Source organism: Aspergillus uvarum (assembly GCF_003184745.1).
Source record: "Aspergillus uvarum CBS 121591 unplaced genomic scaffold BO82scaffold_49, whole genome shotgun sequence".
NCBI lineage: Eukaryota > Fungi > Ascomycota > Eurotiomycetes > Eurotiales > Aspergillaceae > Aspergillus > Aspergillus uvarum.
The window spans coordinates 43,999-71,695 of record NW_020291346.1 but is presented as its reverse complement, the minus strand read 5'-3'; the positions used below and the strand labels follow the sequence as shown (position 1 = coordinate 71,695).

The following is a 27,697-nucleotide window of genomic DNA, read 5'->3' as shown; positions in this document are numbered from 1 at the left end:
ACCACCCTTTCTTCTGTCGCTCCGAGACCTCTCCATTGTCTTTCGATCGCGCCAATTTCCCCAGTCTTCCCTCGATTCGACCGGTCTCAGACCTTGATCGACTTACTGTTCGAGAAACATACTGCCCGGGGGTTCCAGGTGTCAGCGGTCTGATAGGTGGATGCCGCACGCTTCCGCAGGCAGCTAATGGGCTAGTTCTCCGCTGTCTGGGAGTTATACGAGAAAATGGGTTCGTGTATGAGCTCTGAGGCGACCGGAGATGTCGAACAGAAGCGGAGGAGCCAGGCTATCGATCGCAAATTGGAGGAAGACTCGAGACGACTACGGCGAGAATGCAAGATCCTACTACTCGGTCGGTTTCGTGCCCCTTGTCCGGAAATTGAAAATCTGCAGGCTTGAGCTAACAGGATGTGTCTTGTCTAGGCTCCGGAGAAAGCGGGAAGTCGACAATCGTGAAGCAAATGAAGATCATCCATCAGAATGGCTACACGGTCGAAGAGCTGTCATTATATCGTCTGACCGTATACAAGAACCTCCTTGATTGCGCCAAATCGCTCATTGCCGCTTATCATCAGTTCTCTCTCGAACCTTCGAGTCAGAAAGTTCGCGATTACATCCAGTACATCTTCGAATACAATATCAACCCCGATCCCACTGTGCCGCTCGACAGTAAGGTTGGGGATGCGATCACTTACCTTTGGAATGACCCCTGTACGTCGACAGTCTTAGAACACCAGAACGAATTCTACCTGATGGATTCCGCGCCCTAGTAAGACTACCCGCCCTCTATCCCACCGCGCGGCCCGCACACTGACGATGAGGAACTAGTTTTTTCGAGGAAGCCAAACGAATATCAGCTCCAGATTACATCCCCAGTGTGAATGATGTGCTTCGCGCGCGAACAAAAACTACCGGTATCTACGAGACTCGCTTTACGATGGGCCAACTAAGCATACAGTATGTCACTCTGTTATCAATGGCTAATTCGGCCCTTGCGTCTTTAAGATGCTTACCTGGTATCTAGCATGTTCGACGTGGGCGGCCAGCGCAGTGAGCGCAAGAAGTGGATTCACTGTTTCGAAAATGTCACGTCCATCATTTTCTGTGTGGCGCTCAGCGAATATGACCAAGTTCTTCTAGAGGAAAGCAATCAGGTATGTTTCTTACTGTTCTCCGCAAGCTGATACCGCATCTGACTGGCTGGAAGAATCGGATGATGGAAAGCTTGGTGCTTTTTGACTCTGTTGTCAACTCTCGGTGGTTCATGCGGACGAGTATCATCCTTTTCTTAAATAAGGTCGACCTTTTCCGACAAAAGCTCCCTCGGTCGCCGTTGAACAATTACTTCCCCGATTACTCGGGCGGCAATGACGTAAATCGAGCCGCCAAGTATCTCCTGTGGAGATTCAATCAAGTCAATCGGGCGCATTTGAATCTCTACCCTCAGTAAGTCCGCCTTGTCGCCCGGACTGCAACTTCATGATCTCTGACTACTCTCGCACAGTCTTACTCAAGCTACCGATACCACCAACATCCGATTAGTCTTTGCTGCCGTGAAAGAGACGATATTACAAAACGCCCTCAAAGATTCCGGCATCCTTTAGAGTGGGGAGCTACTCGGCTAGTAGAAGTACTACTGGCTATGCTGCCAGTGAGAAATCTGGAGTTTGTCAACTGGTTGATTAGATCTTCCCACTGTGACCCTCCAACCTTTTCCTATGTCCCACCCGAGGGAACTCATTTACTGCCATGGCCTCTGTGTTGAGTTGTCCAGGGCCTTTCCTCTGGCCGTCCCTCTCTTGCTTTCCTTTTTCTCCCTTTCCTTGAGCCATTTGTTCTATTTCCTGTCTCATGATTCTCATTGTTACCCACATACGTTGCTTTCTGTGGGTTGGCGTCGGCGTTGCGGTGCCTGACTAGTGTCACAGTTTGAAGTGCCTGGCGTTGGAATGGTTTGGGTCTGTTGGTTTGCCTGGCAAGGTGTTATTCTGTTTCTTTTGTTTAGGGTCGGGATGGCTTGCTCAAATTGGGAGACTTGGTCTGGGTTGGCCATGATTGGATGCCCTTTAACCTTTCAGCGAGCTTGGGAGTTGATGCAATTTTTCATCCCAAGCCGAAAAGTTAATGGCTTCGACTTTACTTTGCATATAGCTTGTATGAGGGGGCGCTTGGTATTCAGTTCTCATGCGCTTGAAGCTGTTTCTCTTCTTTCTTGTCCTTCCTCCTTCTCCCTCCCCCCTTCTTTTGAACTTCCTTTCTCAGCCCGATTTCCTATTCCCTATTCCCTACTGATGTCATGCATTTGGACGGCGATCTCTCATCCTCATATCTATCATAATCTGTCATTCTAATTCTCCTGTCTTGCCATCCTTGTTTGTTACAAGTGTCCATTTCCTTCTTGTTGCGCGGTTCGCCCGTGGCCGCGAATCTTGATTCCTCTCACACAATCATTGGTAGCGATTATATACATGTAATCTAAATCACGTGGATTTTCTTTGTCTTCTGTTAGAAGTGCAGCTGCTCAGCGGGTTTCGCAAACGTAGGGGTAGTAAAGCGGGGGAAGGTCATGAGGAAGGGAGGACCTTGCAGGAGGTCTGATCTCAATTATTTGACGGAGACAGTTTTTCCTCTGTGAGTAGGTAGAGTTGGAGGTGCGGGGTTGAGCTGGGGGTGGAGTGGAAGGGAGGGAGAAAGGAGGGGAGGGGAAAGATGTTTGCACTTGGACCGAAAGCTAAGCTGAGACCACCACTGATCATCACTGCTCATCACCAACTACTCAGTTCCTTAAGGTACTCCCAATGAACGCATTTATCTCATACCTCAATCTCTTCAAACCATGCTCTTGCATGATCTCTATTGTTTCCACTTGTGTTGTCGGATGAACAGGAACAACTGAAATGAATTATCTACTCATTCATGATTGTCTGATCCCCGCTGGATGCAGTGGAGGTGCGTCATAGCGGCTGTCCGGGGAATTGGCGGCTGCAGCTGCAAGCTGCTCAGCACCGCAAAGCACAGACACCGACTGACCCGTGACGGCATCACAGCCATCAATCTGAACCGCTATCTCTTCTATCTTATCGGTCAGCCCTGCAACTTTCTCGTCCCATATTCAATGTCTCACCCCCAACTCGACCGCTTCATCGTCATCATCATCACCAACATCAGTCGATGATGGTGTCATTGACTAATAAGCTGATCCTACCCTCTCTTGCTAGTATCCCAGAATCTCTACCTACCAAATATACGAGACTAAGAGTCCTTCCTCGCGATCCCGAGCCCTCCGTTGTGCGATTAGTTCCCACGCCATCTGGCACTATGCAAGCCCCGGTTCTACCAGGGTCTAGACATACGGTCAACGTGCATGGGGAACGGCCCAGTCAACGTGCCAACGTATGATCGGATCCTTGGTTCCCCTCAGTATAGTCCTGTCAGCGACTCGATCAACCCCTCCGATCCCCTCGTCACCTTTTCCCCCTGCCTTGCTTTGATCCTGGAACCTCAATTCAATTGAGAGCTCCCTGTCACGCGGTGCGGTGCGTAGGATCCCGCTTCCTCGAGCTCTCGCATCTCGCATCCTTCTTAAGTCGGGGGTTGTCTACCCGCTCTCTGCCTGGTCCTTCCTTTCGTTCGTCCCCTCCCTCCCCTCCCTCGTACTCCGCTTCCTTCCTCCAATCCCCAGTGAAGGGCTCTCTTCCTTTCGCTTTCTTTGGATTGATCATCTTGGATTCCATAGAGTCTGATTCATTAGGTGCACGGCTCTCAACTGTCATCGGCTTCCCAGTCCCAATTTCTCTCGGCGACATCTCAAATACCGAACCTTTCACGCTTCGACCCTCATAATGGCTGAAAGTCGCCGCGAAAGGAGACCCTCTGTTGGAGCTCCCGTCTCCGAGCTTCAGGGCCCTGTTGGCCCCAGCTTCAGCCGCCCCAAGCACAGACGTACTTTCACCGGCTTTGGTCCAGCCGAAATCAAGAGTGTCGAGGCTAGCATCCCTGAGCACCTGAGAGAGGCGTGAGTACCCGGTTTCGCCCCTCTTCTTCGGTTACACCAAAGATCCTGGCGGCCGCTTCCCAGAGGGCTCAGGCGCATTTGCAACCGGCCTTTGGAAGACACTGAACTGACCCGTACGATCTCTTAGGTGGAAGAAACACGTAAGCTCACTGCATATGTACTACACTTGTCAGAGATCCATGGCTAATATTACCCGCTGACTAGTCTGCCAATGGCTTTACCAACAAGGAAGACTTTGAAGTAAGCTATAGACAAATGATTGGTGAGGTCTTCACGTGCTAATAGCCATGTCAGAGTGAGCTGGTTCGCCACATTGAAACTACATTGGCTCGCTCGCTCTACAACTGCGATGAATTGTTAGTTCCTCCGTCCCAATTCCTCGCGCATCAAGAGAAAATCTCATAGTCGTCCAGGGCCGCATACTCCGGAACTGCCCTAGCGTTCAGGGACCGCTTGATTATCGAGTGGAACAAGACCCAGCAGCGACAGGCTTCTGCAGATCAGAAGCGGGTGTACTGTACGTGAGCCAAGTGATTCCCCTCGGTAGGCAGACCGCTTACTCATATCTCAACCACAGATCTATCTCTCGAATTCTTGATGGGAAGAGCCTTGGATAATGCCATGCTAAACGTCGGCCTGAAGGATGCTGCCCGAGGTAGGCATTCAATCCCCGGTCGCGACTGCACGAGTCCTTGCTAATGTCATACGCGATGTGACGCAGAGGGCTTGAAGGACCTTGGGTTCCGTATCGAAGATGTCATCAGCCAGGAGCATGATGCTGCCCTGGGTAATGGAGGACTTGGACGCTTGGCTGCTTGTTTCCTGGACAGTATGGCCACACTCAACTATCCTGCATGGGGCTACGGCCTTCGCTACCGATATGGTATCTTCAAACAGGAGATTGTCGATGGCTATCAGATGGAGGTTCCTGATTACTGGCTCGATTTCAACCCGTGGGAGTTCCCTCGGCATGAGATCACTGTCGACGTCCAATTCTACGGCTGGGTGCGGAAGTACCAGGATGAGAACGGGAAGACCGTGAGCTCGTGGCAGGACGGTGAAGTCGTCCAGGCCGTGGCATACGATGTCCCCGTCCCTGGATATGGCACTCGCACGACAAACAATCTACGACTATGGTCGGCCAAGGCTTCTAGCGGAGAGTTCAATTTCCAGAAATTCAATGCAGGCGACTATGAGAGTGCAGTTGCGGAGCAGCAACGTGCAGAAACCATCTCAGCAGTGCTATACCCTAACGACAGCCTGGACCGCGGTAAGGAGCTCAGACTGAAGCAGCAGTACTTCTGGTGTGCTGCCTCCTTATTTGACATTATTCGACGATTCAAGAAGACAAAGAGATCCTGGAGCGAGTTCCCCGACCAAGTTGCCATCCAGCTCAACGACACACATCCGACGCTGGCCGTTGTCGAGCTGCAGCGCATCCTGATTGATCAGGAGGGCTTGGAATGGGACGAGGCATGGGGAATCGTCACAAAGACGTTCGGCTACACAAACCACACCGTCCTGCCGGAGGCTCTAGAGAAGTGGTCTGTCCCCTTGATGCAAAGCCTTTTGCCACGACACTTGCAGATCATCTTCGACATCAACCTGTATTTCTTGCAGTACGTGGAGAAGAATTTCCCCGAGGATAGAGACATGTTGTCTCGGGTCTCGATTATCGAAGAGTCCCACCCTAAGATGGTGAGGATGGCATATATCGCTATCATCGGATCCCACAAAGTGAACGGAGTCGCAGAGCTGCATTCAGACCTTCTGCGAACCACTCTATTCAAGGATTTTGTGACCATCTATGGCCCTGACAAGTTCACTAATGTTACTAATGGCGTCACCCCGCGTCGTTGGCTGCACCAGGCAAATCCTCGCCTCTCTGATTTGATAGCTTCTAGACTGGGAGGCTACGATTTCTTGACCGACTTGACCCTTTTGGACCAATTGGAGGCATTTGCCGATGACAAGGCTTTCCAGAAAGAGTGGGAAGAGATCAAGACTGCCAACAAGCTCCGTCTGGCAAAACACATCAAGGAGACAACCGGGTACAGCGTGAACCCGACCGCGTTGTTCGACATTCAGGTCAAGCGTATCCACGAGTACAAACGCCAGCAGCTCAATATCTTCGGAGTCATTCACCGATACCTGAAGATCAAGTCCATGTCCGCCGAGGAAAAGAAGAAGGTGTTGCCACGCGTATCGATCTTTGGTGGCAAGGCTGCTCCGGGCTACTGGATGGCGAAGACCGTCATCCACCTGATTAACAAGGTCGCCGCGGTTGTCAACGAAGATCCCGACGTTGGCGATCTTCTGAAAGTCATTTTCGTGGCCGATTACAATGTCAGCAAGGCCGAGATCATCTGTCCTGCTTCGGACATCAGCGAGCACATCTCGACCGCGGGTACGGAAGGAAGTGGAACCAGTAACATGAAGTTCGTCATGAACGGCGGCTTGATCATTGGTACCTGCGACGGAGCGAATGTACGGAAACCATCCTTGTTTTCTTTAATGGTGGACATGACAATGATGACAATGCTAACGTTGGCTGCAGATCGAGATCACGCGGGAAATCGGCGAGCAGAACATCTTCCTGTTCGGCAACCTCGCCGAGGATGTCGAGGAGCTCCGGCACCGGCACCTCTACGGCAACTTCCAGCTGGACCCCCACCTGGCCAAGGTCTTCGAGGCGATCCGCGGTGGGATGTTCGGAGACGTGAACAGCTTCTCGGCGCTGTTGGCCTCGATCGTCGAGCACGGCGACTACTACCTGGTTTCGGATGACTTCAACTCGTACATCACCACGCAGGACCTGGTGGACGAGTCCTTCCGCAACCGCGAGGAATGGCTGTCCAAGTCCATCATCAGCGTGGCGCGCATGGGCTTCTTCTCGACCGACCGTGTCATCAGCGAGTATGCCGAGAGCATCTGGAACATTGAGCCGCTTGTTATCAAGGACTAGTTCGTGACAAAGTTCACGGCCGTGATCGGGTTTGCGCGAGTGAAATAGGGCGGGGAAGGAGGAGGAGGAGGAGGTGGTGGTGGTGGGGATAAGGGAGTGAGGAAAAAGAGCTTCTGTATGTGCTTATGTTTTTGCTCCTTGCATAGTTGTCAATACCGCTGCGCTTGCTTTCTATTCATGAGCTTTACTTCCATCGATTCCATTCCTTTGTACAAGATACGTATCTTGGGTATATTTCCTACAGGATCGATCGATGCTATCCACAAGATTTAGATACGTGAGGGAGATCGATGTAAGAACGCTACAGAGGGAAGGTGAGGCAAGGGCAAAGAAAATTGACCAGAGGAAACTCTATAGCGACACTTCGTATATATAAACGTCCCCCAGTCCCTTAGGCGGTTAGCTCGGCCATGCGTTTCTGCAGTTCCGGCACTGCTCGGAGATGAAGATCTAGGTCTTCTTTCTCGCTGTTCGACACATGATGATTAGCTTCGACCTTAAGGAGAAAGAGAGAGGAAAGAGGGACATGAGGAAAGGGACAACGTACTCCTCCAACTTCAACCGCCGCTCCCAATCCAGCTTGGTGAAGATGTAGCCGCCCTGGCCGTCGAACTGCAGGATGCGGCGGTGGTACTTCCAGAGGCTGCGGCGGTGGGAGACGGTCATGAGGGTGATGCCGAGGCGCTTGGCGGTCTCGTACATGATGCGCTCGACCTCGAGGGTGACGGAGGAGGTGCACTCGTCGAGGATGGCGTACTGGGGCCGGTGGTAGAAGAGGCGGGCCATGGCGATGCGCTGCTGGAGCCCCCCGGAGAGGACGTCGCGCCACTCCTCCTCGGCGTCCCAGCCGCCGGGCCGTTCGACGACGCCCGCGATCTCGACGACGGCCAGGATGGCGTGCAGGTCCTCGTCCGTGACGCCCTTGGCGCGCATGTCGCGCAGGCCGTCCGGGTAGATCACCTGCTGGCGCAGCGTGCCCCGCGACAGGTACGGCCGCTGCGGGATGTAGAAGATCTGGTCCGGCGGCGGTTTCCGGACCGTGCCGCCGTACACGGGCCACAGGCCGCCCAGGATGCGGAACAGCGACGACTTCCCGCACCCGTTGGGCCCGACGATCAGCAGGTGGTCCCCCGGTCGCACGGCGAAGGAGAGCGCCCGCACCAGGATGTCCCCGTTCGGCGAGACGATGGGCACGTCCCGGAATTCGATCGCGTCTGCGGTTTCGGTGACGGTCCCGCGGGAGGCTAGGGTCGCGGCGTGCGCTGAGGTTGAGTCCGTCGCGGACGATACCAGTTTCTTCTCGAAGTGGCCCGATTGCAGGTCGTCCATCACCTCGAGCAGGGTCGAGACCCGGGCGGTGTGGCCGGCGAGCTCGGAGATTTCCTTGTAGGAGAACATGAGGCGGCCGAAGGCGTCGGAGGAGGAGAGGAGCATGCGGCGGTTGGTGACGAAGCCTGTTTGGTTTGGATTGTTAGATGGTTTCAAGCGATGCCGGTATGAGGGGGGAGGGCCTACTTTCGGTTCGATCTCCCATCGTCTGGGTGACTTGGCCGGGGATCTTGAAGAAAACGGGAATGCCGCAAAGGATCAGGCCCAGAGCGCCCCAGAAATACTTGATCACGAAATCTTCCATGAAGCCGTGGTAGAGCCGTCTCCGCAGGATGCGATTCACGTGCTTGATGAGGGTGAAATAGCCCTTGTCGAGAGTGTCCTTCTCGGCTTCGTGGCCGTGGTAGAGCGCGATCTCCTCGCTGTAGTCGATCAGGCGTGAGTGCAGGAACCGGAATTCTCCTTCCAGACGAGCTTCGTCCGCCACATATTTCCCGAAGGGCGGCGTCAGGGCCCGCATGACGTTGGCCGAGACCTGCACCAACAGGCCCATGAGGAAGAGTCCCTCGCCGCCGACGCTCTTGGACAGCGAGTAGTTGTAGATGGCCATGTCGAGAACGGGCTTGGCCAGGTTGGAGTACAGCTCCGCCAGACTATCGGAAAAACGGGAGACGTCGACCGTGATGAGCTGGTCCGGGTTCTTGACCCGATCGTCTAGGGCGGAGATGGCGTAGAAGGTCATATTCGAGAGGTACTTCTCGTGGATGTAGTCCGTGAGACGCTTGCGATAATTCAGGGCTAGTTTGCATTGGTGGTATGATAACTGGCGATAAGGTCAGTGAGTGGCCATTTTCTTTTTGTTTGTGCATCAACCATGACTGCACTCACCATCGAGTTCGTGAAAGTGGCCGGCACCGCGACCATCATCCACCACACCAACCCCAGCAAGAAGTCCTTCCCTTTGCCCCTCACGAGGTTGCTCACCAACCGCCCGTCCAGCTCGGCGACATACAGACTCAGCAATGTTCTCAGCACCAGAAACACACTGTGGCCGAACAGCAGCCGCAGCTCTTTACTCCTCCACCCCGGGATCACGATCCTGAGCAGTCGCAGCAGATTCCGAAAGAACTCGCGATTTACCTCGACTTTCTTGCGGGGAATATCGCCGCTGCCGTTGGCGTTGGCGCCGTCACCGAGACTGCTGGTCCCGGGTCGCTTGCTCCGCATCTCCGCCTGTTGCTGCGAGGCGGCTTTCTGCTCGGAGATGGCATTGTGGATGCGTTTGGCGAGGGCAGCGAAGAGAGCTAGGTAGACGGTTCGGGAGATCTGTTTGCGGTGGCGGAGGTAGAGGGAGGTGAATTTGGAGAGGAGTGGGCGTAGGGGGAGGGACCAGCGCTCGGGCGGCAGGGAGAAGAGCTTGGACTGGACGGCCATGGCGGCGGCTGGGAAGTAGGTAGATAAATCAGTTATCTACCGTAGCTAGCCAGGGTTGACGACGATAAGGGAAGCATGACACCGGATGGAGAGAACAATGAGGGAAAAGAGAATATGGTAAGAGAATGAGATGAAGTTCTTCTAGCGGGGAGGGCAGTAGAAGAACAAGCTGTTGTCAAGAGGGAAGGAGAATGCAGGAATGAATGATGAATGCAATGACATGTGAAAGACCCGAATCAAGCGGGAGCGGGTCTTGCCCCGGATTTCGCTGGGCCGAGGATGGGGTTCGGTCCGACTATCCTTCCGAGATCTATACATCTCGAAGTCATTACATATGTCCCAGATGCACGCAGGCTTGGGATTGTACACGAAAAAAACATTTGAGCGCCTTGGTCAAGTCGTTCCCCCGGGGTACGTCACCACGACCAACTAGCACCCCCAACCCTTCGACCTTTTTCCTTCACACCCGGGACAGAGACTTTTTTGGTCGCGGCAGCCAGGTCGAGAATGGCGTAGTCCTTTCGATGTCGGAGGACATCGTCGATGTCAAAGATATTATTGGAAATTATCGGGGAATTATACGTCGTCAAGTAAGTGATTGCTTCCGTTACTCACGCTCCAGAACGTCCACAGCCGATCCCAGAAGATTCTGAAACCGCAATTCGTTTTCCTCCGTTTCACTAACTACCATACTGGCGCCAGATGATGTTGTTGCTTGCTTGTTCGAGATGTAAGGATGAACCGATAACCCGGATCTGGGATTTAGGATCTGGGACTTGGGACTTGGGACTTGGGATTACCGCAGGATCAACACAGCCGGTTTATATGATTCTCGTAATGTCCAGTGGGGGGTGGGGGGGCATGTTCAACGGCACCTTTCCCAGCTTGTCGCGGTGGAAAATACTTCAAGGCACTTTTTCAGCTCTGATCTTCTAGGATGATGGAGCACCTGCCCGGTCTTCTCCTCGGCGACAGTCATTGGATGTCTTTGTGTCAAACAAGAGTCGAGAGGGGGGAGTGTTACCCCACCACACGTATGAGTGCATAAATCACGCCAAGGAAGAATAGATAGCAGAGCTCGAGCTCAGCTCTAGCCTCTAGCTCACAGGTGATGGTGCAAGTGGGTCATTCGCTTGTACTAGTCAAATGCCCAAACCACTGCATGATAGGTTCTGGAGGCAGAAGAGGCAGTGCGGTGAGATTCCCCTGGAGAATCCATCCAGATGCCATGCTCTCCAATCACCGCAGCAGGGTGCTGTTCACAATCACATCACAGAAACTTTCTAAGCTGAACGGGCCCATGGAAAAATAACAGAGAAGCAGATTACCGACTCCGGCTCTTTTCGCGAACCTCACGTTCTCATGTCTGAGCCCATTCATACTAGTACTGTACAAGCACGTTAGTCGAGGCGAGTAACTTACCACGCACATCTCAGCATTTCCTCTTCACCGAGATCGATTCTTTCCAGAAGAATACCGTAGGCACTGCTAGCCACTCTTGTCTCGGTGAGTGCTTGAGGACAGGTAGGCATACAGTATTTCAGGACCAGACGGATCTGATCATAGATCAAGCTGGGCCAGATTTCTTAGGCAACATAGAGAATAGAGAGTAGGAGGGATTTTATAGTCGCACATTATCAAGTTAAAAGGTTCGAGGAAGTTATACTAAAGTATATCCATAGTTACTGGTTGAGTTACTGATTACTTCAATAAAGGTTATTATACTTTATGAACTCTGGGAAGCTGTCTTTGATTGGATAATCCAGGGGTTCTAGCAAGTGAGCTTTGACTGCGTCATGTGACCACAATTTAGTAACTGATTGGATTAATATGTGCAAGTATATAACAAGTAGAGTACTCATAACCTGCCCTCATTCAAGCGGCAGTGTCCGTATCAAGCAAGCAGACAGGTCTCGCAGTAAAAGATTACAGCAATACAAATACACGGAAAAGATTCACTACTCTTAGATGAATCCATCATTTGTCAATAAGTCCCAAAATAGCCCATTCTCAATAGACGCGCTACCATAAGTAGATTACAAGCCAATATAAAAACCATGTAGAATCAAAAAAACAATCAAAGTATATACATCGCTGTGCTAAATTCCCCCTCCCATGATCAAAATCCCAAAATGCAGTTTACAAGAATGTAGCCGGCTACCCGACTCCCATGAAGGTGTAAATAAATCAGATGGCCAACATAGGACAAAGAGAACAACCCCACCCCCAACGAGACAACAGTCATTGAGGACCTAAGGGGTAAAGATAGAAAGTACACCCTCTTTTAACAGGGTGGTGAACGATCAGACTGCGGGGCCTGATTTGTCCGTTGAAACGAACCGGGCAAGGGAGACGAAGATCTCTTGCCGCTATTGAACTGCGCGGCGATCTGGCTCTGCCGGAACTTCTCGAAGGTCTCGGATTCGTGTTTTTGCGCCGCCCAGAGCTCGTCCACCGTGGTGCCGAGATCCTTGAGTGCTTTGGCGGCGTTCACGCTCTCGAAGTTCGAGCGCATTTGCTCCACGTGCAGGCGGTCGAGCTTGTCCCGCAGAGCCGCGATGTGCGATTCGTCAAACGTGAGCGACGACGGGTCATCGTCCGTCACGTCGAAGGACGGGCTGAGGAAATCCCGCCGCAGATTCTGGCCCAGACGGTGCATGTGGCCTTCCTCGTGGGTCATGGCGCGCGAATGCAGGGAGGTAATCGAGCTCGCCCGGGAGAGGCGGACCGCATACTGATGATCATCGTCGTCGTCCGCGGCGGCCTCGCCGTCGCCGTTCGCGGCGTTGGGCGGTGTGCCATCACCAGCGGGCGCACCCCATCCATCTTCGCCCGAGTTTTGAGAGCTGGTTTCTGGGAAACTGTATGGAATTGCCTGCGGTACAATCCGCGTCTCGGGATATTCGTCTTCAAATCGCTGGATCATCCTCTGCAAGGTGAAATCCAAGAACTGAAGACGCCCTAGTGAGAATAGAAGGTTAGTGCAGGTCGCGGAACGAAGGGAAGGAACAAATCTTACTGTAATTGTTGTCATTGCCAGCCCGGTCTTCACGTACTAGGGCCGACTGAATACGGGTCCGAATGTTGCGTGCAGACTCCAGTAGGTTTTTAGACATGTCCCGAGGCTTCCTAGTGACAAAGGACCGAGATTTCCGGTGTCGAGGCGTCGCTGTGCCACTGGGAGGCCCAGATTGGTCCCCTGGCAGAGAGCGGTCGAGATTACCAAGGCAGACACCCAATGCTTTGACGACACCGGTACCACCAATAACATAGTCTTCATCAGGCGCCGGCTCGTCGTCCTCTTCAACAGCTTCTTCTCCAGCACCATGACCAACGATATGCTGCAAGATCTCCGGAACATGCACGGTTGAGCGTGTAGCCGAAACGTCAAAAGAGTCCGACAGCTCGACCGCCATGGCACCTTGTTCAAGATTCTGAAGAGAGTAGGCAACGATCTGAGACGCCAGAGCCTTGACAACTTCATTGTTCTCCGCAGTTGGAACTTCAATGTCAACAGCAATAATGGTGCGAGACACGCGCACTGCTGCCATCAGCGACGCATAGACCGCGCATGCTTCCTCCTGGGTCGCAGGATCAGTTGCCGAGGCCAGGGCCGTAATCAAGGGATTCTCCAGGATGTTAAGATGGCATAGACTCGGGCACTCCGGCAGAACCTCGGCTAACGCGATAGTCTGATCAGGGGAGAGGTTCACATCAGCGAGATGAATCCGTTTGAGCGCAGGCATCTTGGGAAGGAAACGCCTAAAGGTTGGCAATGCGTCGGGCTTAGCAGTGAACAGGTCCGGATTGTGCGAGAAATCGACAAAACGAAGATCAGGCAAGCATGCCAGTTCTTGCAGCAAAGGATAGACCGCAGTTGGCGTGAGTGAACAATCGGCCAGGCTCAGCGCATAGAGCGGGTGGACTTCAGAGACAGCAGATGTGATCAAGTCAAGGTGATCCCGAATCGGATTACCGCCCAGATCAAGACCCTCGCATTTTCCGGCCTTTAAATAGCGCACAACATGTTCCAGGCTCTCCCGTGAAAGCCCGTTGTTGGCGAACCCAAGTCTCCTCAGCCCTACAGTGGTCGCCGCATCGCAGATCCGTTGAGTGTCCTCGATTGTCGGGTTACACTCACTAAGGAGAAGTTCCTCAAGGTGGTCCCCGCCGAACCGCTGTGCGAGCGCGTTGGCAAAGACAGCTGTCAACTCGGTGGAGGCTGTGGTGCAGTTCCCAGGCTGTACTGCCAACTTCCCGGAAGAAGTGATAGGGATAGGTACCCGGGGAAGTGGGATGCCAGAGAGATCAATGGCCTTCAAGGACTTCGAAAGGTGGACAAAAAGACAGATATGAAGCCATCCCTCCGTACCGATTGTAGGGTTGCCCTTCAGTGATAACTTTTCAATAACGCTAAACCTCTCTTCCTTATCCGCCGACGGGACCTCTGTTTTAGTGCCTCGTTTGCGTTTGCCCCACATATGCTCAACCGTCCGCGTGGAGAGCAACGCAGCAAGAATCGACCGAACCGGGTCATCCGTCAAGGCACACTCTTCCAGAATAAGCTTTCGAACTGGAACAACAGCCAGCCAGTCACAGAAAGTAGCTATATCCTCAGATGTCATGGGAAAATTGCTTAGGTCAAGCACAGCCACGGTGCCCGGAGACTCCGCTAGAGTAGAAGACGGCTTGGATATCTCATCCACTATCCTCTTCAGCACGGGCGTTTCACGTAACTGGCAACAGCGCCGATAGATTCGAACAGGATCCGTGGTCGGGTGACTTTGTGTCTTGGGACGACTTGTGCTAGACGCAGGTGTGCGAATGCCGTACTCCTCGCCGTCAGCCGTCAATTGCATAGGGATTGTGCCATTAGCTTCTGCCTGTCTCCGCCTCCTTTCTCTCCGCTCCCTGCGCTCCTCCTCTGATCTCTTTTTCTTCTCCTGTTTCCTGGTCGGTTCTTTGCTCTCCTTGTTGGGCGTCGATTCAGTGACGGCTGTGTCAGTCGAAACCGTGGGTTTTCCATTAACAGCCTGTTCCTGGGCATTTGCTTCCTTGACGGGCACTGCAGCTTGTGCGGATTTGGCCGGAGTAATCTCATTCTTGTCCTTTTTATCCTTCGATTTCGAATTCGACCTCTTGACTTTTGGGCCATTCGATTCCGGGACGATCTGATGCTTGCTATTGATCGCCGGAGCTTCCTCATCCGACTCTCGATAGGAGAGCCCCGCAATCTCCACGTCGACACAGAACGCAACGCGCCGCAACTTCGCTTGATTAAGATCGGCAACCTTGCATCTATCCCGATCTGGGTCGATGTTCATCACCCGACGCGGACAAATGGACCCGTTGGTGGCCAATTTGCCCGATCCACCGGCCGAGGAAGAGAGCTTCCGGAATGCGTTCGACAAGAACGAGGGGCCCTTTGGAGAGGTAGAGGCGAAAGGGCTATTCTCGTCCTTGCGCTCCTCCTCCTTATCCTTGGGCGAGTACGCCGCACCGAACGGGTTGTGCGTATCCATCTTGGAGACGGGGGAAGTCACCTTTGTGCTCGGCGGTGCCTTCATGCTCGATTGCGACGGAGGCGTCGAGCCCGAGGAGAACCTCGAGCTCAGGCTGGAGATCCACGAGTTTCGCCTCCCCCCGACGGTGCGCGGAGCACTTTTTTGCGGCTGCGAGACAGGCGAGGCACCGGTCGGTTTCGCATCCACCGCCACCGCCTTTTCGTTTGCTGCTTTGTTCACCTCCTTCTCATTTTGGGCGGCCACGCTGGTGGGTGCTGCGTTCGAAACGGAAACGGGCGGGGGAGATGGGGCATGGTTCTCTGGAGAAGGCTTCTTTTCCGCGTCACATTGTTGCGGGGGTGTTGGTCCTCCTCCGTCCGGTATCGACTTGTCGCTGACCAGGGATGAGGCCGATTTGCAGCGGGATAAATGGTCTGCCGTTTGGAGAATGGGTGAGTTCCACAGACATGACATTGCATGCGAAAGACGCCCCAAGTACAGGGCGCACGATCGGACTCACCTTTCTGCGAGTGATGAAGCCAGCTGACATCCACAGTTTCCACCCCTTCCATTTTGACCACCGGTGCGTTTGTACTGCGAGTGTGGTTGACTGTGACGTAACCGAGCAAATATAGAATTTGGTGGAGAGGTTAAATGAGGGCTGCACCTGCAAACTTCGAACTCAAGCACCAACCCGTCGAACAACAAAAAAGATGAGACGATGCGGTGGCAATGGTTCGTTCAAAAAGGCAGCAGTCAACGTATGGTCGAAGAATGTTGAGCGACGGTAGAACGATGGAAAAGCCGAGGAATGCGCAATGCAGATCAGTAGTAGTCAAGTAGGATTATGAACGGCGACGGCGGGTAAGTTCCATCATGACATGACGGCGAGACACAGCGGACATGACGGAGCTGACAGTGTGGGGTTTGGGGTAGTCACGCAGTTGCGATCGTGAGGCGGATAAGAAATAAATCGCGCATCAAAGGAGGCGTGTAGAATGAATAGTAAAAGGGGGTGGAAGGGGAAAGTAAATATGACAAGGAAGGGAAGAGAAAGTCACGATGAGTGAGGGAAGCGAAGGGAATATCAATCTATGGGACGATGGAGACGGGGTAGTTTAAGGAAGAACAGGAAAGGTGCGGACTTTGCGGGCAACAGAACGAGGCGATCGGGAGGATGGGGGGAGGGGCGCCGATTCGAGACTAGACTAGGAAAGTAGCATGATTATCCATTATCCATGATCCATTAGTCGGTGGAGAAAAGGAGAGAGACAGAGAGAGAAGATACATATTCGAGCTCTTTTACGGAGTTCTCTACAAATCTCCTTGGGTCTTTTCTCTCCCTCGCTCTTTTTGTTTTCCTTTTTTTTTTTCTTTTCTCTCTCTCTTTAACTTTCCCTCTTCTGTGCTGTTACTTGGCGGAGGGAAGAGAAGGCACGGAAGGGAATGGAAAGGTCACGGGTGGTAAAGGTAGGTAACCAACCAACGTTACTTGACTTGATTAGTAGTAAAGGGAAACGAAGGGTTCGTTTGGACTGAGTACTGAGTAAAGCTCGTAACCCTCGTATTATGCAGCCACGGCCGATGACGGAGACCAGACCCATTCTTCGCCCATTGATTGCTTGCCACCCTTGCCTTTTTCCCTCGTCACTCTGCCAAGCCTGACCATACCATACCTAACCTACTGCGTACTCTACAACCGTGACGAATTCATGGATTGGAATCACACCAGAGTTGAGGGGGGAAAAGAGAGAAAGAGAAATCGATTCGACTCCGTCAATCACATCCGGGTACAGCACATGTAAAACATGACTTCAACCGTTCTTCATATGAAGATATTGTTACCCACCATATGCGCTGTCCGTCCGCATTTTGCCTGCCTCTCTTCCCGCCTCGACCTATCAGAATCGCACTAAACCCCGTTTCCCGTTCTCAATTTTTGTACCTCCCCGGCACATGACCTGGTCACCTTACTACTATTGTACAGCTACTGTACTCATGTGCTTTTGCACGCGACCCGCTCTGCGTCATGAAGTCATTCATTCAGCTGCTGACTACAACTGACGCTCGTCGCTTGCATAATTAGGCATGTAGCTAACAATTAAGCAAGAGTGCAGCCCACCTCAACAGCCAATAAGACCCTTCCTTAGGTGCTGTACTGGGCTGTAGGTATGCGCTGTACTTCCAAGCGTGGTCATGATAGAAAAATGCTTACCTGTTCATCAAACAAAACAACCCTGTCAACAAGGTGCAGACCGCAGAAAAGCTTATTGACACCGGCCGATAATAATAGCCCTTGTAACTAATCCATTGAAGTAAAATATGAATAAAGACAAGAACAATTAACTTGTCGATGCACATATGACGAGAGGGCTCCCATGCCGGCTTCAACCCTGGGCTTCCCGGGTAGGACAGAACTTTATCAGCGTTGCTTATTCGCGCCTCGGTTAAGCCTTCATCGTTATATTATAGACAGAGAGATTGGGGCGAAGCGTTAGGTTATCTCTACATTATATCGCAGGGTAGCATTATTACAAATGTCGAAGTGAGGGTCAAAATCTATCATCATGTCCCAGGGCGAGCAGGCCTCACAACTTCAAAGCCTTTCGTCTTTTTCCTCGACTTCCACGACGATCGCCAAGATCTGTCCTCCCCTGTGGCACAAGTGTTTTCCGTTCGTTCTACCCTCGCATTGATGTGCAATGCCATCGGCCGACCGTAGTATTGATCGGCCTCGCGTTTGGAATAATCGCCGTCGCCGCTGACTGTCGTCGTGTCTTCGTCCAAGATGCTCAGGTCAACAGAGTCCATGCTGGACTCCACCGATTCATCCAAGCTGTGAGACTGCCTTGAGAGGGTGGAGAACTGGTGCGACGACATAGAGACGGGAGTCATGGGCCGTGGAGCCCGAAAGTACGATGGAAACTCATTCGTGCTCGGCATCCCTGTGGATTGAGGATAGGCTGAGGTGGCCTTCATTAGCATATCACGATCGCCAAGATACCATGTTCCGGACAATACACACCCACAGGACGAAGCTCCGGGAGCTCCGTGAATGAAGTCTTTCGCGTGGACCGTTGCGAAAGTTGACCAATTCCATAAATCTAGGAAGAGACCCATTAGTCATTGGGGCCGTTGACTTTCTTAAATGCATCCACATACCGGTGCTTCACGAGGTTGCACGAGGGGGCCACCATGGAAGTGCACGATTCCCGCTTTGCGAAGTATAAAGAGCGCTATGCTTATGGTGCAAGGGACCAGAAACCCGAGGAAAATCATCGTTGCATATAGAATCAGAATACTGTATGCCAGTATACCTTGATTGTGCTGGGATGCCTCAGATTGCGGGAGGAAGGCACAGCTCATGAAAAGGCTGGCAAGCCTGCCAATCGAAAAGCAGGCAGGTCGCCAGGCTGGAAAGTCCTGGCAGTGCCAAAGCAGGCAGACGAGATTGATTGTCTCACATATGATGAGTACCACAATCTGGGCAAGGCCCGATCGTTGCAATGCTCCGATCGCTATGCCTCTTACAATCGGAATGCCGTATAAGACACAAAAAACCCACGTTCCGGAATGATGCTTAGGGAACAAGCTTCCATGAGAAAAGGCCCAATATCTGTTGGTCTTGATCAGATACCGCACGGTGAAGCCCAAAGACACAGCAAGGAGGCCGACAAGCAAAACCGCGAAGAAGGTACGGTAAGCCGGGTACCATGATGTCAATAGGAGTTGACTTGTGGAGAAAGTTACAAGGGGAAAGAGAAAATGGTCGAGCACGGCTCGGAGGATACTCCATCCAGTACGCTGGCATTGAGTCAAGGATTCTTCCTGAAGATCCGACAGCTCAATCGCTTGTCGCCTCCGAAAGATCCTCGACGCCCATTGGAATCCGAAGGGGACTTGCACCAGCGCCACGATCCCCACGATGACGAGGAGCAGGTTGACAATCGCATTGACCCAGAGATCACTGATGGTGGTCCCGCCCAGGACCTGTGTCATCTCCTCCAAGCCCCAAGTCGAATTAGTGGCATAGATTCCATCCTCAACACCCGGGTAGGCGAACCCATGTGTGACAGGCCAATTCCGGAAGATGAGCGATGACCAGGCCAACTCCCCGACAATCGCTCGGAAGAAGCCCGGGTATGAAAGCGTCAGGCAGCTAGTTAAGAAAATGAACTGGAGAAACTGGAGACAATCGCCTAGTCCTTGTACGTGGGATCGGGCTGGGTCACAGGATGGGTCGGCCAGCTCGTACCGAAACATGCTTCTGCCATTGGTATGAAAGAGCCTGAGCGGGCCTGTAGCGATTCCAAACAAGACCATAATCAAGAATGGAAGAGCGTTCAGTAACTTCGATATCACTGAGCCGATGTAAGGCGTGATATGGGCAGTGATACAAGTTATTTCCTGGCCGCCCAACCGCAGATGGATGGTTGTGTCTAGTGTGTGCAGGGCATATGAGTGGTTGAGATAGTAGGAGGTCTCGTAAATAGCATGTTTGTGAAGGCCTCCGGTCAAGTGATCCTGACTGTGACCTTGATTCGACATACTGAAGTGCTGCCAATAAGGATTCTCGGCACATCTGCCCCGACTTTCTCCCTGAAAGCCTACTGATCCGCCCAGGACACTTGCATCCACCACCAACTGTGCCAGAGACCCATTGAGAGAGTTACAATCGGCTTCATAATCCCCCGTTAGCTTGAGAAGTAGCGTTGGGCCATCATGGTCTGAGTGAACCAGGGAACCAGTTAAGGATTGCTGCTGAAAGCTGATGGATTCACTGGGTGCAGCAATGGCAGGATTGCAATCCCAGCGGCGAACAAAGGCGGCCTGCGCCGATGGCAGCAGGAATAGAGCCCACGGCAGAAGAGTCAACATCAGTTATAAGACATGCCAAACCAGAACCAAAAAAAGGCATGGTATGGCCGGATGACGAAGGAGGAGGGAAAGGAGGGGGAGGAAGGGAAAAAGATCCTTGGAAGTGTATGAAGGTATGAAGAAGATTACCCATCATATCGAGAAGAGTTTGGAGTGCCCAGTGGGCAGTGGGCAGTGGGCAGTGGGCAGTGGGCAGTGTAGAATCGAACTACTCCACCGGGGTAGGTAGCCTTTCTCCAGGGGTCGGGCGGGAAGAAGACCAAACAGAAGAGATTTTCTTCTGGTGGCCGTTAGTCTAGTAGTGCCCGGTTGATGGGCGATGGATGTGGGGAGAAGCTACCCAAAATAGTAAGGGGTTCTCCCGTCCACGGTCCATCCACGGTGGCGTCGTTGCAAGAGTACTATTTACAGTATAGTGTGTCTCAGTCCCAGGGCTGAACATTTATCAGCTACCTACTCTGAGTACTACATTCTGCAAATGCAAGTCACATCTTCCGGTAGAGTATCAAGTATCCAGCGTCTGGGGTAAGCATACCAAAGGACAAGGGAACAGTCCTCAACATGCATGCATTAGCGTCTTGTCCCACCTTCTGCGTCGCTTGGCCACATCTGCCCACTCTAGTCATCTACAACACTGCCATCAAGCAATGATACCTTTCCCATGGATACCAAATGCACTTGTCAATCTCATTCATGAGGTGCAGGGCCAGCTCTGGGTCGACCAGGTGAATGAAAGCCTGTATACAGAACACGCCATCTCTGCCGCTGGGTGTCGACTTCCCATCCCGGACAGCTTCCCTGTCAACTGGATGGCGCCTTTCACCATGGCGCGTAAAATGCTGGCATTGAGATGGTCTTTAGTGATGGCGTTGCCTGGATGGTTCGTTTCCCTCGGGTTGGAAGGTTCTGTGACGACTATACAGATGAGAAGGTTGCCATGGAGGTTACGGCGCTGAACCTCATCCACAATCGCACTACAATCCCGGTGCCGAAAGTCCACGCGTGGGGTCCCGCTACCAGCAACCCGCTCGGTCTCGGCCCGTTCATCATCATGGACTTCATTGACGGCGTGAGCCTTAGCGACTTTCTCCGAGCCCCCAACGCCGAGCGCCCCACTAGAGTGATGCGGGAGGATATAAGCGATCGTGACGATTGAAATCATTTGCAGGCAACTGGCGAGCTTCTTGCTCCAGCTCTTCGAGCTCGACTTTGACCATATTGGCAGCCTGCCGTCGGCGCAGGCTGATGCCCAGGGTCCCACACTGCTGCGACCGCTAACTTTCAAGGCACATAGCATTCTGCAGAATGGAGGGGTGAACACGTTTGGTACGTCTGGCCGCCTTGCCTTGACTTAGACTTTGGACCCTGAAACCTGTGGAAGAGTGCGTTAACGAAGCATTGGAACGCCAGGTGACCGAACCCAGGGATTTGCGACAACGACAGAGTATTTCCACTATGTCGCCGATCAAGACTTGGGGCAGCTCATTCACCAGCCAAACTCAACCGTTGGCTCATACGACGCTAAAAACAAATATGTGGCGTTCAAGGTGCTGAGAGCACTGATACCAGACTTGGTCTCAATGCCAAATATGACCGTTGCGAATTCAAGCTGATTTGCGACGATCTCGGCCTGGCGAACCTGATTGTCCGTGACAGAGAAGACCTTACTGTTGTTGGTGTAGGAGACCTCGAGTGGTCGTATGTTGGACCAGCGCAGCTGTTCGGCTCGGCACCGTGGTGGCGTCTCCAGGACAGGCCCGTCAACAGCTCATGGGACTTCACCGGCGACGAGCCTCCCGAAATCGCCGCCCGCTACTTCAGATGCTTAGACATCTTCATAGACGTGTTGGAGGAGGAGGAAGCAAAGATGCCGGGGCATGATGAGCGAGAGCTGTCTAGTCTGGTAAAATGGTCACGAGTCTCTGGGGCCATGTGGCTGCACATGCTTCTCTCGCCTGGTTTCAATGACCATCGCTCACTTGCTCTCACCCAACGACGCCGACACCTAGGACCCGCGGAATGAGCGAATTTGACAACGCGGAAGAGCTCGAGGCCTTCGCAACCCGGAAGGTGCGGGGTCTAGACCAGTATGATGAAGCCTTAGAGGCACTGGAGGAGCGCAAGGCGCTCGCGGACGACGGTAGAATGACACGGCACGAGTTTTTGAGCCATGGATCTTCTCTCGTCTGACAACCAGCAATCCATAAGGCTCGGAACTGGATCGTAATTAGACCGGTCAGGTCAGTAAAGTACAGTACATACTCTATTTGAGGCATTTTTCGAACTTGTTTCTGTACCGATGGCCGGGAGTACTCTATACCCACCCCCTAATATCATCGGAATATGGTGCCGAGACTCGATCAGAACCCGTATATCCGAAGATAGAGAGGGGAGGTTGGTCCCGGCCGGGACGGACATGCTCAAAGGGTTTGACGACTAGGGCGGCCGGGGGTTTCTGTTGGAAGAATTACTTCAGGAGACTTAGGCTTGAAGCCATACAAATTCGTTGATATCGTTGTTGATTATTGATGTTGTTAAGGAAGGAATTAGGCTACGTTACATGGTGTCTTCATTCTGCCGTGTCACGTGGCCCGGCGACCCCAGGCCTCATACACACGCCGATAGTTTCGAAGAATCTGCCGGATTCGGTAGTACGCTCCGGGGATCAGCCTGGAATCTCGATGGGCCGAATGCCGCAATTATTCATGTTACCGAAGCACAATGCATGGGGCAAACTGATGTAGAGGAGTGGCATTATGTCCGACAGGCGATGATATATATAACGCACCTCCGTCATTTGACATAACGAAGGTTCACATATGACAATCAAGAGATCATGCAAGAACTATGTATCAGAACCACGGGCAATGATCCTGGCATGATATGTATATCGCAGATGCTCGATACATCTTCTACGCTACGGCTACGCGGTTCATCGGAGCAAATATAGTGAGAGGGCTGGTTGTTGAAACTGGGAAAGAAAATCGTATTGAAGGGAGGTAGTTGCTCCGGAAGAACCATGGACATAGACAAAAAAAAACTCCGGTCGTAACAAGAGTCTCGAGTCAGACTACTTGGGGATATCACAAATTGAAGATGGTTAGCAAGACAAAAAAGACACCCAGGTCACCGTTTTTTGGATTTGTGTTAAAAATAAAAGATTTTTTAACTTTTGTTTTGTGACTATCGCACTTCACGCATGCATAAAGCACGAATGGCCTCCACAACAAAAATCCATTTAAGCGGCAAGCTCGCGGATCTTCTGCTCGACGCGGGCCTTGCGCTCGTCGTGGGTGAGGCGGACCTTGCGGAACTTCTTGCTCTCGGCCTTCCACTCCTCCTTGGTCTTCTTGGAGTCGGCATCCTCGTCCTTCTTGAAGGGGTCCTCGCGGATGGCCTTGTGGGCCTCGGTGTAGAGGTCCTCGATGTCACCGGCCTCAATGCCAGCCTCGGTGTACTTGTGGAACTGGCCACGGAAGCGCTCCTCATCGTCATCGGCGAGACCCTCCATGTACTCAGCGACGTGACCGCCGAAGATGTAGTTGCGGAGAGTCTCAGCGTCGAGCTCCTCGGACTCGATGTCGAAACCGGGGAAGCGGGACTCGGAGTGGGGGACTATGGGGTTTCGTTAGCACGGAGGTCAATTTTCATGGGCACGACGCGGGAACTTACCGAGGACACCAGCGTCAGAGCAGCCCTTCATGGCACCGAAGACACGGGCACCGGTGGAGGTACGCTATGAGAAATCGTTAGCTTGGTTCAAAAGCTAGGCAAGATCCAGGTTTCGTTTGGGGAGAACTCACGGCAAGACCGACGTCGAGGACGACCTTGAAGGGGCGGCGCTCGCCATCATCAGTCTCAGCGGCCTCGGTGAGAGTGTACTCTCCATCAGCCTCCTCAACACCAGTGAAGGTCTCGTCGAGGTTGAGCTTCTTGAGGGCACGGCGACCGACAAGGAGACCGGTGGCGTAGGCGGCAGCCCAGTTGGTCAGACCGTTGGTGATGCCATAGCGCTTGAGCTCGTGGGAGTAAGCAGCGGCGAAAACCTTGTCACCGGAGATCTCGGAGTAGACGATCTGGCAGATGACTGTGCCGGAAGTCAGCCAAAATTGGTTTCCCTTGTGAATCGATCGGAAAGCGTGATAGACATACCGTCACGGTTGGTGAAGCGGACGACCAGGCGGTACTTGGGGGCGTTGTACTTGTTCTTGGCCTGGGTGATCAAGCGCTTACGAGCATAGTAGTCGGTCTTACCCTCGCGGCGACGACGGTACTTAGTCTGGTAGCGGCTGTGGGATTGATTAGAATCTCAGACAATGCGACCGGCAGATTCAGAACAACAAGAATCAAACTCACCTGTAGTAAGCGCTGTTCTTGACCTGCTTGTGGAAAGGCTAGATCGCGAAAACAAGCGAGTCAGCAATTTGCGCTTCAGAAGGAAATCCGACTTGTCCGAAGCATCTTGCAAAGACCCGAAATTTCGTCCCACAAATCCCGCTAGGGCGGGGGGTGGTGGGAAAATCGAAATCCCATTTGGAGATGAAGGAGCAGCCGAGAAGAATCGTGAACCGAAATGTTCGATTGCAACGATCGCTAGAACGAGGTCTAACTCACCATTTTGACGGTGACCGGGTGATGAGGACCGAGTTGTCGACGTTGGCTGCTAAGGACGGAGGGAGGAAAATTCGTGGGCTGACTTTGTGGAAGGCCTCGCTTAGCGCTGCCTGCATCCCGGCCATGAATTGCGGTTGGCGACGAGCGGGCGGCCGCCGCTGCCAGCCTTGGCCACCCCAGCTTTAGGAAAGTATAGAGAACACCAAGTATACCCCAGCATGCCAATGTGCAATAAGCTAATTTTCTGACTCAAATTGATCGCGGGATCTACTCTAATAAATATTGACAAATAAATTACCTCGAAATTTCTACCACAGAACATTATACTAGCGATGATAATTGACAGTGTCGGCAACAACCAGAGGTCAAACCAGCGTCTATAGTCGCGCCTTATCTGAACCTGCTTGTAATTGAAGACCAGTCATCTTCTCCAGCTCTCGAACAGCATCTTGCGTCCGTCCAAGGTTCACCTTCAGAGTTCTCATTCCTGCCTTCTTTGCACCCTTCAAGTTCTCCCCAATGTCATCGAGGAAGACCACATCCACTGCGTGCACCTCGCCTTGACCTTTGTCCTTGGCGATTCGGTTCATCTCCCGCAGTGCAGCTTCATAGATCTTCTGGTCCGGCTTTCGGAGACCTGTATGTGCCGATGATATGAAAAAGTCAAACTGGGATTTCCTCTCGTCGAGATCACGATTGTACGGGTGTCCGTCCGGGAAGATGACGGTATTCGACAAGGCTCCCAAGATGAATTGCCCTGATTCCTTCAATTCCTTCAAGGCCGGAAACATATGAGGGTCCGGTGTTCGCGATACCCTCATCATCTCCCAGAACAAAAACTCGGCATCGATCTTAGGCACCGGAGGGGTGGGCGACTGCGTCCCGGTCGGGCTTTTGCTCTGGATCTTCTCCTGGAATTGTTTCCAGAGACTCGGGCTCTGTAGGTCATTCTGGAACCCGACGAAGAAGTCGGCGTCCATCTTGATATCCCCCCGTTCTAGTCGGTGCCAGCTGCCGTTGGGCGCGGTACGCGAGATGCTGAAGTTCACCCATCCTGGAGGGATGTTGTGGGCAAGCTCGTAGTCCACAATCGCCTGGAAGGGGGAGAGGACCTACTGGTCATTAGTATCTGGCTGCTCAGAGATCTGGGTCTGCATGGAGAGGTGCCTCGGCCTTACACACACTCCTCCGATGTCGAACAGGAGGCCTCTAGGTCGTTGGGTGTCTGACATGATGATTCCGTGCAGCTCAGCGCAGCTTAATGTAAGTTGAGTGAAGTCGCATCCGCAGTTGAACAAGCTTCAAGTCAGTAAATGTAGAATGCGCTGCCGATCGATGTTGGGATCGATTGTCTGTCCTGCGGAGTAATGCCAGATTGCCGAGGTTAGATAGATGGCCTGCAATGGCGCTTTCTCATCGATCAATGCCAATCAGCCCCGTTTGGGGGTCACCTCGGCTCTCAGGTGGCGGTGTCTATTGCATAGTACTAGATTGAGCTGCGAGATAGTCTGCAGGACTCCTGAGGATGCAACAAATGCAAGGAGTTGATGTTTGATCATCCGTTCGTTGGAAGGGTGAAGTCGCAAAGAATCACGTGGTCGCGTTATCGATAGGAAGGCGGCACGCGTCGACGACGAGAATCAATTGAATCGCCTTCAATCTCAAAACCACCGACGCATCGTCATTATGGGGCCATGGACTCGACTCGTACCATTTCCGAGTTGAAGTCATCCTTCATCCGAGCGCAAGTGCGCATTCTGTCTGAAAGCCTTCAGCCGCCCGAGGATTGGCGACATTATGCGTCCGAGGCCACCGAGGATGAGCTGAGCGATAAGGTGGTCGGAGATGCTCTTAAGAAATGTGAGTACTTGTCTCGAGTCTCAAATCGTTGATATTTTTGCTTTTACGTTGGATACTGTCCCTATCTTGACTTGGTCAGGACTAACTTGGCCACAGTCAATGCGTCTCTGAAACAACACAGTCGGATCGTTTACTCGTCGCAGGCCATTCAACATGTCGCACAGCAAATCGCACGTCTTTACTGGTCCTCCGTGAATGAATCGATGCGCGACCGGGGCTCTTTGCACCAAGGGGTGGAACAATCTGTGGATTTATCCAACCACATGTGAGCTACGCCTCAGTATCCCAGCTCCGAGATAAGACTTTTGGAGTTTGACAGTCTGACTGTATCCCAGGAATATTGCGCAACTGCCGCTGGAACTGGAGGATCCGAATGCGAGCGACGGGGACCGATTAAGGTATGGATTACATCGGTGGCAGATTTCAATTGCACCTGGCTAACAGTAGTACAGATACCAAGAACTACGCGAACGTCTGGTCGCCCTGGACAGTCGTCGGAAGCAGCGACAGCGGCGGTTCAACCAGTTGCGACAGCTACAACGCTTACTGGAGCCTTTCCAGAACCCGCAGGCTAACATCCAACCAAACTTGGTCACAAGAGATGGGAAGTTGGTTCAAGAGCTGGACAAAATGCGGATGCTGGTTGCGCGCGTAGGAGGGCGGATTGAGCAGGGCAAGAAGAAGCTCAGCAGTGATGAGCAGAACGCTTCGTACTCGCTAGAAGGCGATGAGAAGTTGGAAGCGTTGTTGGACATGACTGAGTGAGAGAGATTTAGCAGAACAAATGGGGATGAGGGTATACAGAACAACAAAACATAGAAGTAAAAAAAAAAAAAAAAAAAAAAGAAATTCAAAGCAAAAACCACAGAAAGCTGAAAATCTGGGGCCGCATGCTTAGAGGCTGCATATACATGAATAGGTACCATTTGTTTACTTGTTCTCCCCGGAAAAGGTACGGCGGCCGAGACTGGTAGCACAGCTGCATGGATCAGATTTGCCCTAGACAATCATCATCAGAAGATGATCCCAATCACTGGACCTGCCGTTGTGTCTGTCTAAAATTAGGGGGAGAAAGTTTCCAATGCAGTTTGGTAGAAT

General features: G+C 52.5%; 8 protein-coding genes across 8 annotated transcripts; 4 read left to right on the top strand and 4 right to left on the bottom strand.

Moving 5' to 3' along the window:
- Nucleotides 1-225: 225 nt before the first annotated feature.
- gpaB (guanine nucleotide-binding protein subunit alpha gpaB) lies at nucleotides 226-1,604 on the top strand (the record flags this gene model as incomplete). Its single annotated transcript, XM_025631654.1, has 6 exons — nucleotides 226-352; nucleotides 424-769; nucleotides 829-957; nucleotides 1,025-1,154; nucleotides 1,208-1,446; nucleotides 1,505-1,604. 6 exons carry the CDS (start codon nucleotides 226-228, stop codon nucleotides 1,602-1,604), a joined length of 1,071 nt encoding a protein of 356 aa, XP_025489308.1.
- A 1,856-nt stretch (nucleotides 1,605-3,460) lies between these two features.
- Nucleotides 3,461-7,317, top strand: glpV (glycogen phosphorylase). Its single transcript, XM_025635805.1, has 8 exons — nucleotides 3,461-4,015; nucleotides 4,143-4,155; nucleotides 4,220-4,255; nucleotides 4,310-4,371; nucleotides 4,429-4,532; nucleotides 4,593-4,670; nucleotides 4,737-6,502; nucleotides 6,573-7,317. Exons 1-8 carry the CDS (start codon nucleotides 3,843-3,845, stop codon nucleotides 6,978-6,980), a joined length of 2,640 nt encoding a protein of 879 aa, XP_025489307.1. The 5' UTR covers nucleotides 3,461-3,842; the 3' UTR covers nucleotides 6,981-7,317.
- BO82DRAFT_315776 (ATP-binding cassette long-chain fatty acid transporter PXA2) lies at nucleotides 7,108-9,903 on the bottom strand. The gene is made up of 4 exons (XM_025632549.1): nucleotides 9,198-9,903; nucleotides 8,496-9,132; nucleotides 7,528-8,434; nucleotides 7,108-7,447 (listed from the first exon to the last, which is right to left on the bottom strand). The coding sequence occupies exons 1-4, from the start codon at nucleotides 9,741-9,743 to the stop codon at nucleotides 7,372-7,374; spliced, it is 2,166 nt and encodes a 721-aa protein (XP_025489306.1). The 5' UTR covers nucleotides 9,744-9,903; the 3' UTR covers nucleotides 7,108-7,371.
- A 1,966-nt stretch (nucleotides 9,904-11,869) lies between these two features.
- Nucleotides 11,870-16,227, bottom strand: BO82DRAFT_138049 (putative cell wall biogenesis protein Mhp1). Its single transcript, XM_025630040.1, has 3 exons — nucleotides 15,768-16,227; nucleotides 12,763-15,681; nucleotides 11,870-12,704 (listed from the first exon to the last, which is right to left on the bottom strand). Exons 1-3 carry the CDS (start codon nucleotides 15,817-15,819, stop codon nucleotides 12,028-12,030), a joined length of 3,648 nt encoding a protein of 1,215 aa, XP_025489305.1. The 5' UTR covers nucleotides 15,820-16,227; the 3' UTR covers nucleotides 11,870-12,027.
- Nucleotides 16,228-17,602: 1,375 nt separating this feature from the next.
- On the bottom strand, nucleotides 17,603-20,383 carry BO82DRAFT_341012 (uncharacterized protein). Its single transcript, XM_025633533.1, has 3 exons — nucleotides 18,410-20,383; nucleotides 18,273-18,351; nucleotides 17,603-18,210 (listed from the first exon to the last, which is right to left on the bottom strand). The coding sequence occupies exons 1-3, from the start codon at nucleotides 20,123-20,125 to the stop codon at nucleotides 17,813-17,815; spliced, it is 2,193 nt and encodes a 730-aa protein (XP_025489304.1). The 5' UTR covers nucleotides 20,126-20,383; the 3' UTR covers nucleotides 17,603-17,812.
- Nucleotides 20,384-20,603: 220 nt separating this feature from the next.
- On the top strand, nucleotides 20,604-22,643 carry BO82DRAFT_385341 (uncharacterized protein; the record flags this gene model as incomplete). Its single annotated transcript, XM_025638171.1, has 6 exons — nucleotides 20,604-20,650; nucleotides 20,873-20,956; nucleotides 20,987-21,245; nucleotides 21,420-21,438; nucleotides 21,536-21,699; nucleotides 21,735-22,643. 6 exons carry the CDS (start codon nucleotides 20,604-20,606, stop codon nucleotides 22,146-22,148), a joined length of 987 nt encoding a protein of 328 aa, XP_025489303.1. The 3' UTR covers nucleotides 22,149-22,643.
- Nucleotides 22,644-22,873: 230 nt separating this feature from the next.
- On the bottom strand, nucleotides 22,874-26,271 carry BO82DRAFT_385340 (60S ribosomal uL18 domain-containing protein). The gene is made up of 7 exons (XM_025638170.1): nucleotides 25,918-26,271; nucleotides 25,183-25,851; nucleotides 24,482-24,519; nucleotides 24,278-24,414; nucleotides 23,929-24,212; nucleotides 23,798-23,861; nucleotides 22,874-23,740 (listed from the first exon to the last, which is right to left on the bottom strand). The coding sequence occupies exons 1-7, from the start codon at nucleotides 25,969-25,971 to the stop codon at nucleotides 23,364-23,366; spliced, it is 1,623 nt and encodes a 540-aa protein (XP_025489302.1). The 5' UTR covers nucleotides 25,972-26,271; the 3' UTR covers nucleotides 22,874-23,363.
- A 4-nt stretch (nucleotides 26,272-26,275) lies between these two features.
- On the top strand, nucleotides 26,276-27,418 carry BO82DRAFT_315762 (kinetochore subunit FTA4 family protein). Its single transcript, XM_025632548.1, has 4 exons — nucleotides 26,276-26,599; nucleotides 26,696-26,864; nucleotides 26,935-26,997; nucleotides 27,052-27,418. The coding sequence occupies exons 1-4, from the start codon at nucleotides 26,434-26,436 to the stop codon at nucleotides 27,362-27,364; spliced, it is 711 nt and encodes a 236-aa protein (XP_025489301.1). The 5' UTR covers nucleotides 26,276-26,433; the 3' UTR covers nucleotides 27,365-27,418.
- Nucleotides 27,419-27,697: the final 279 nt, after the last annotated feature.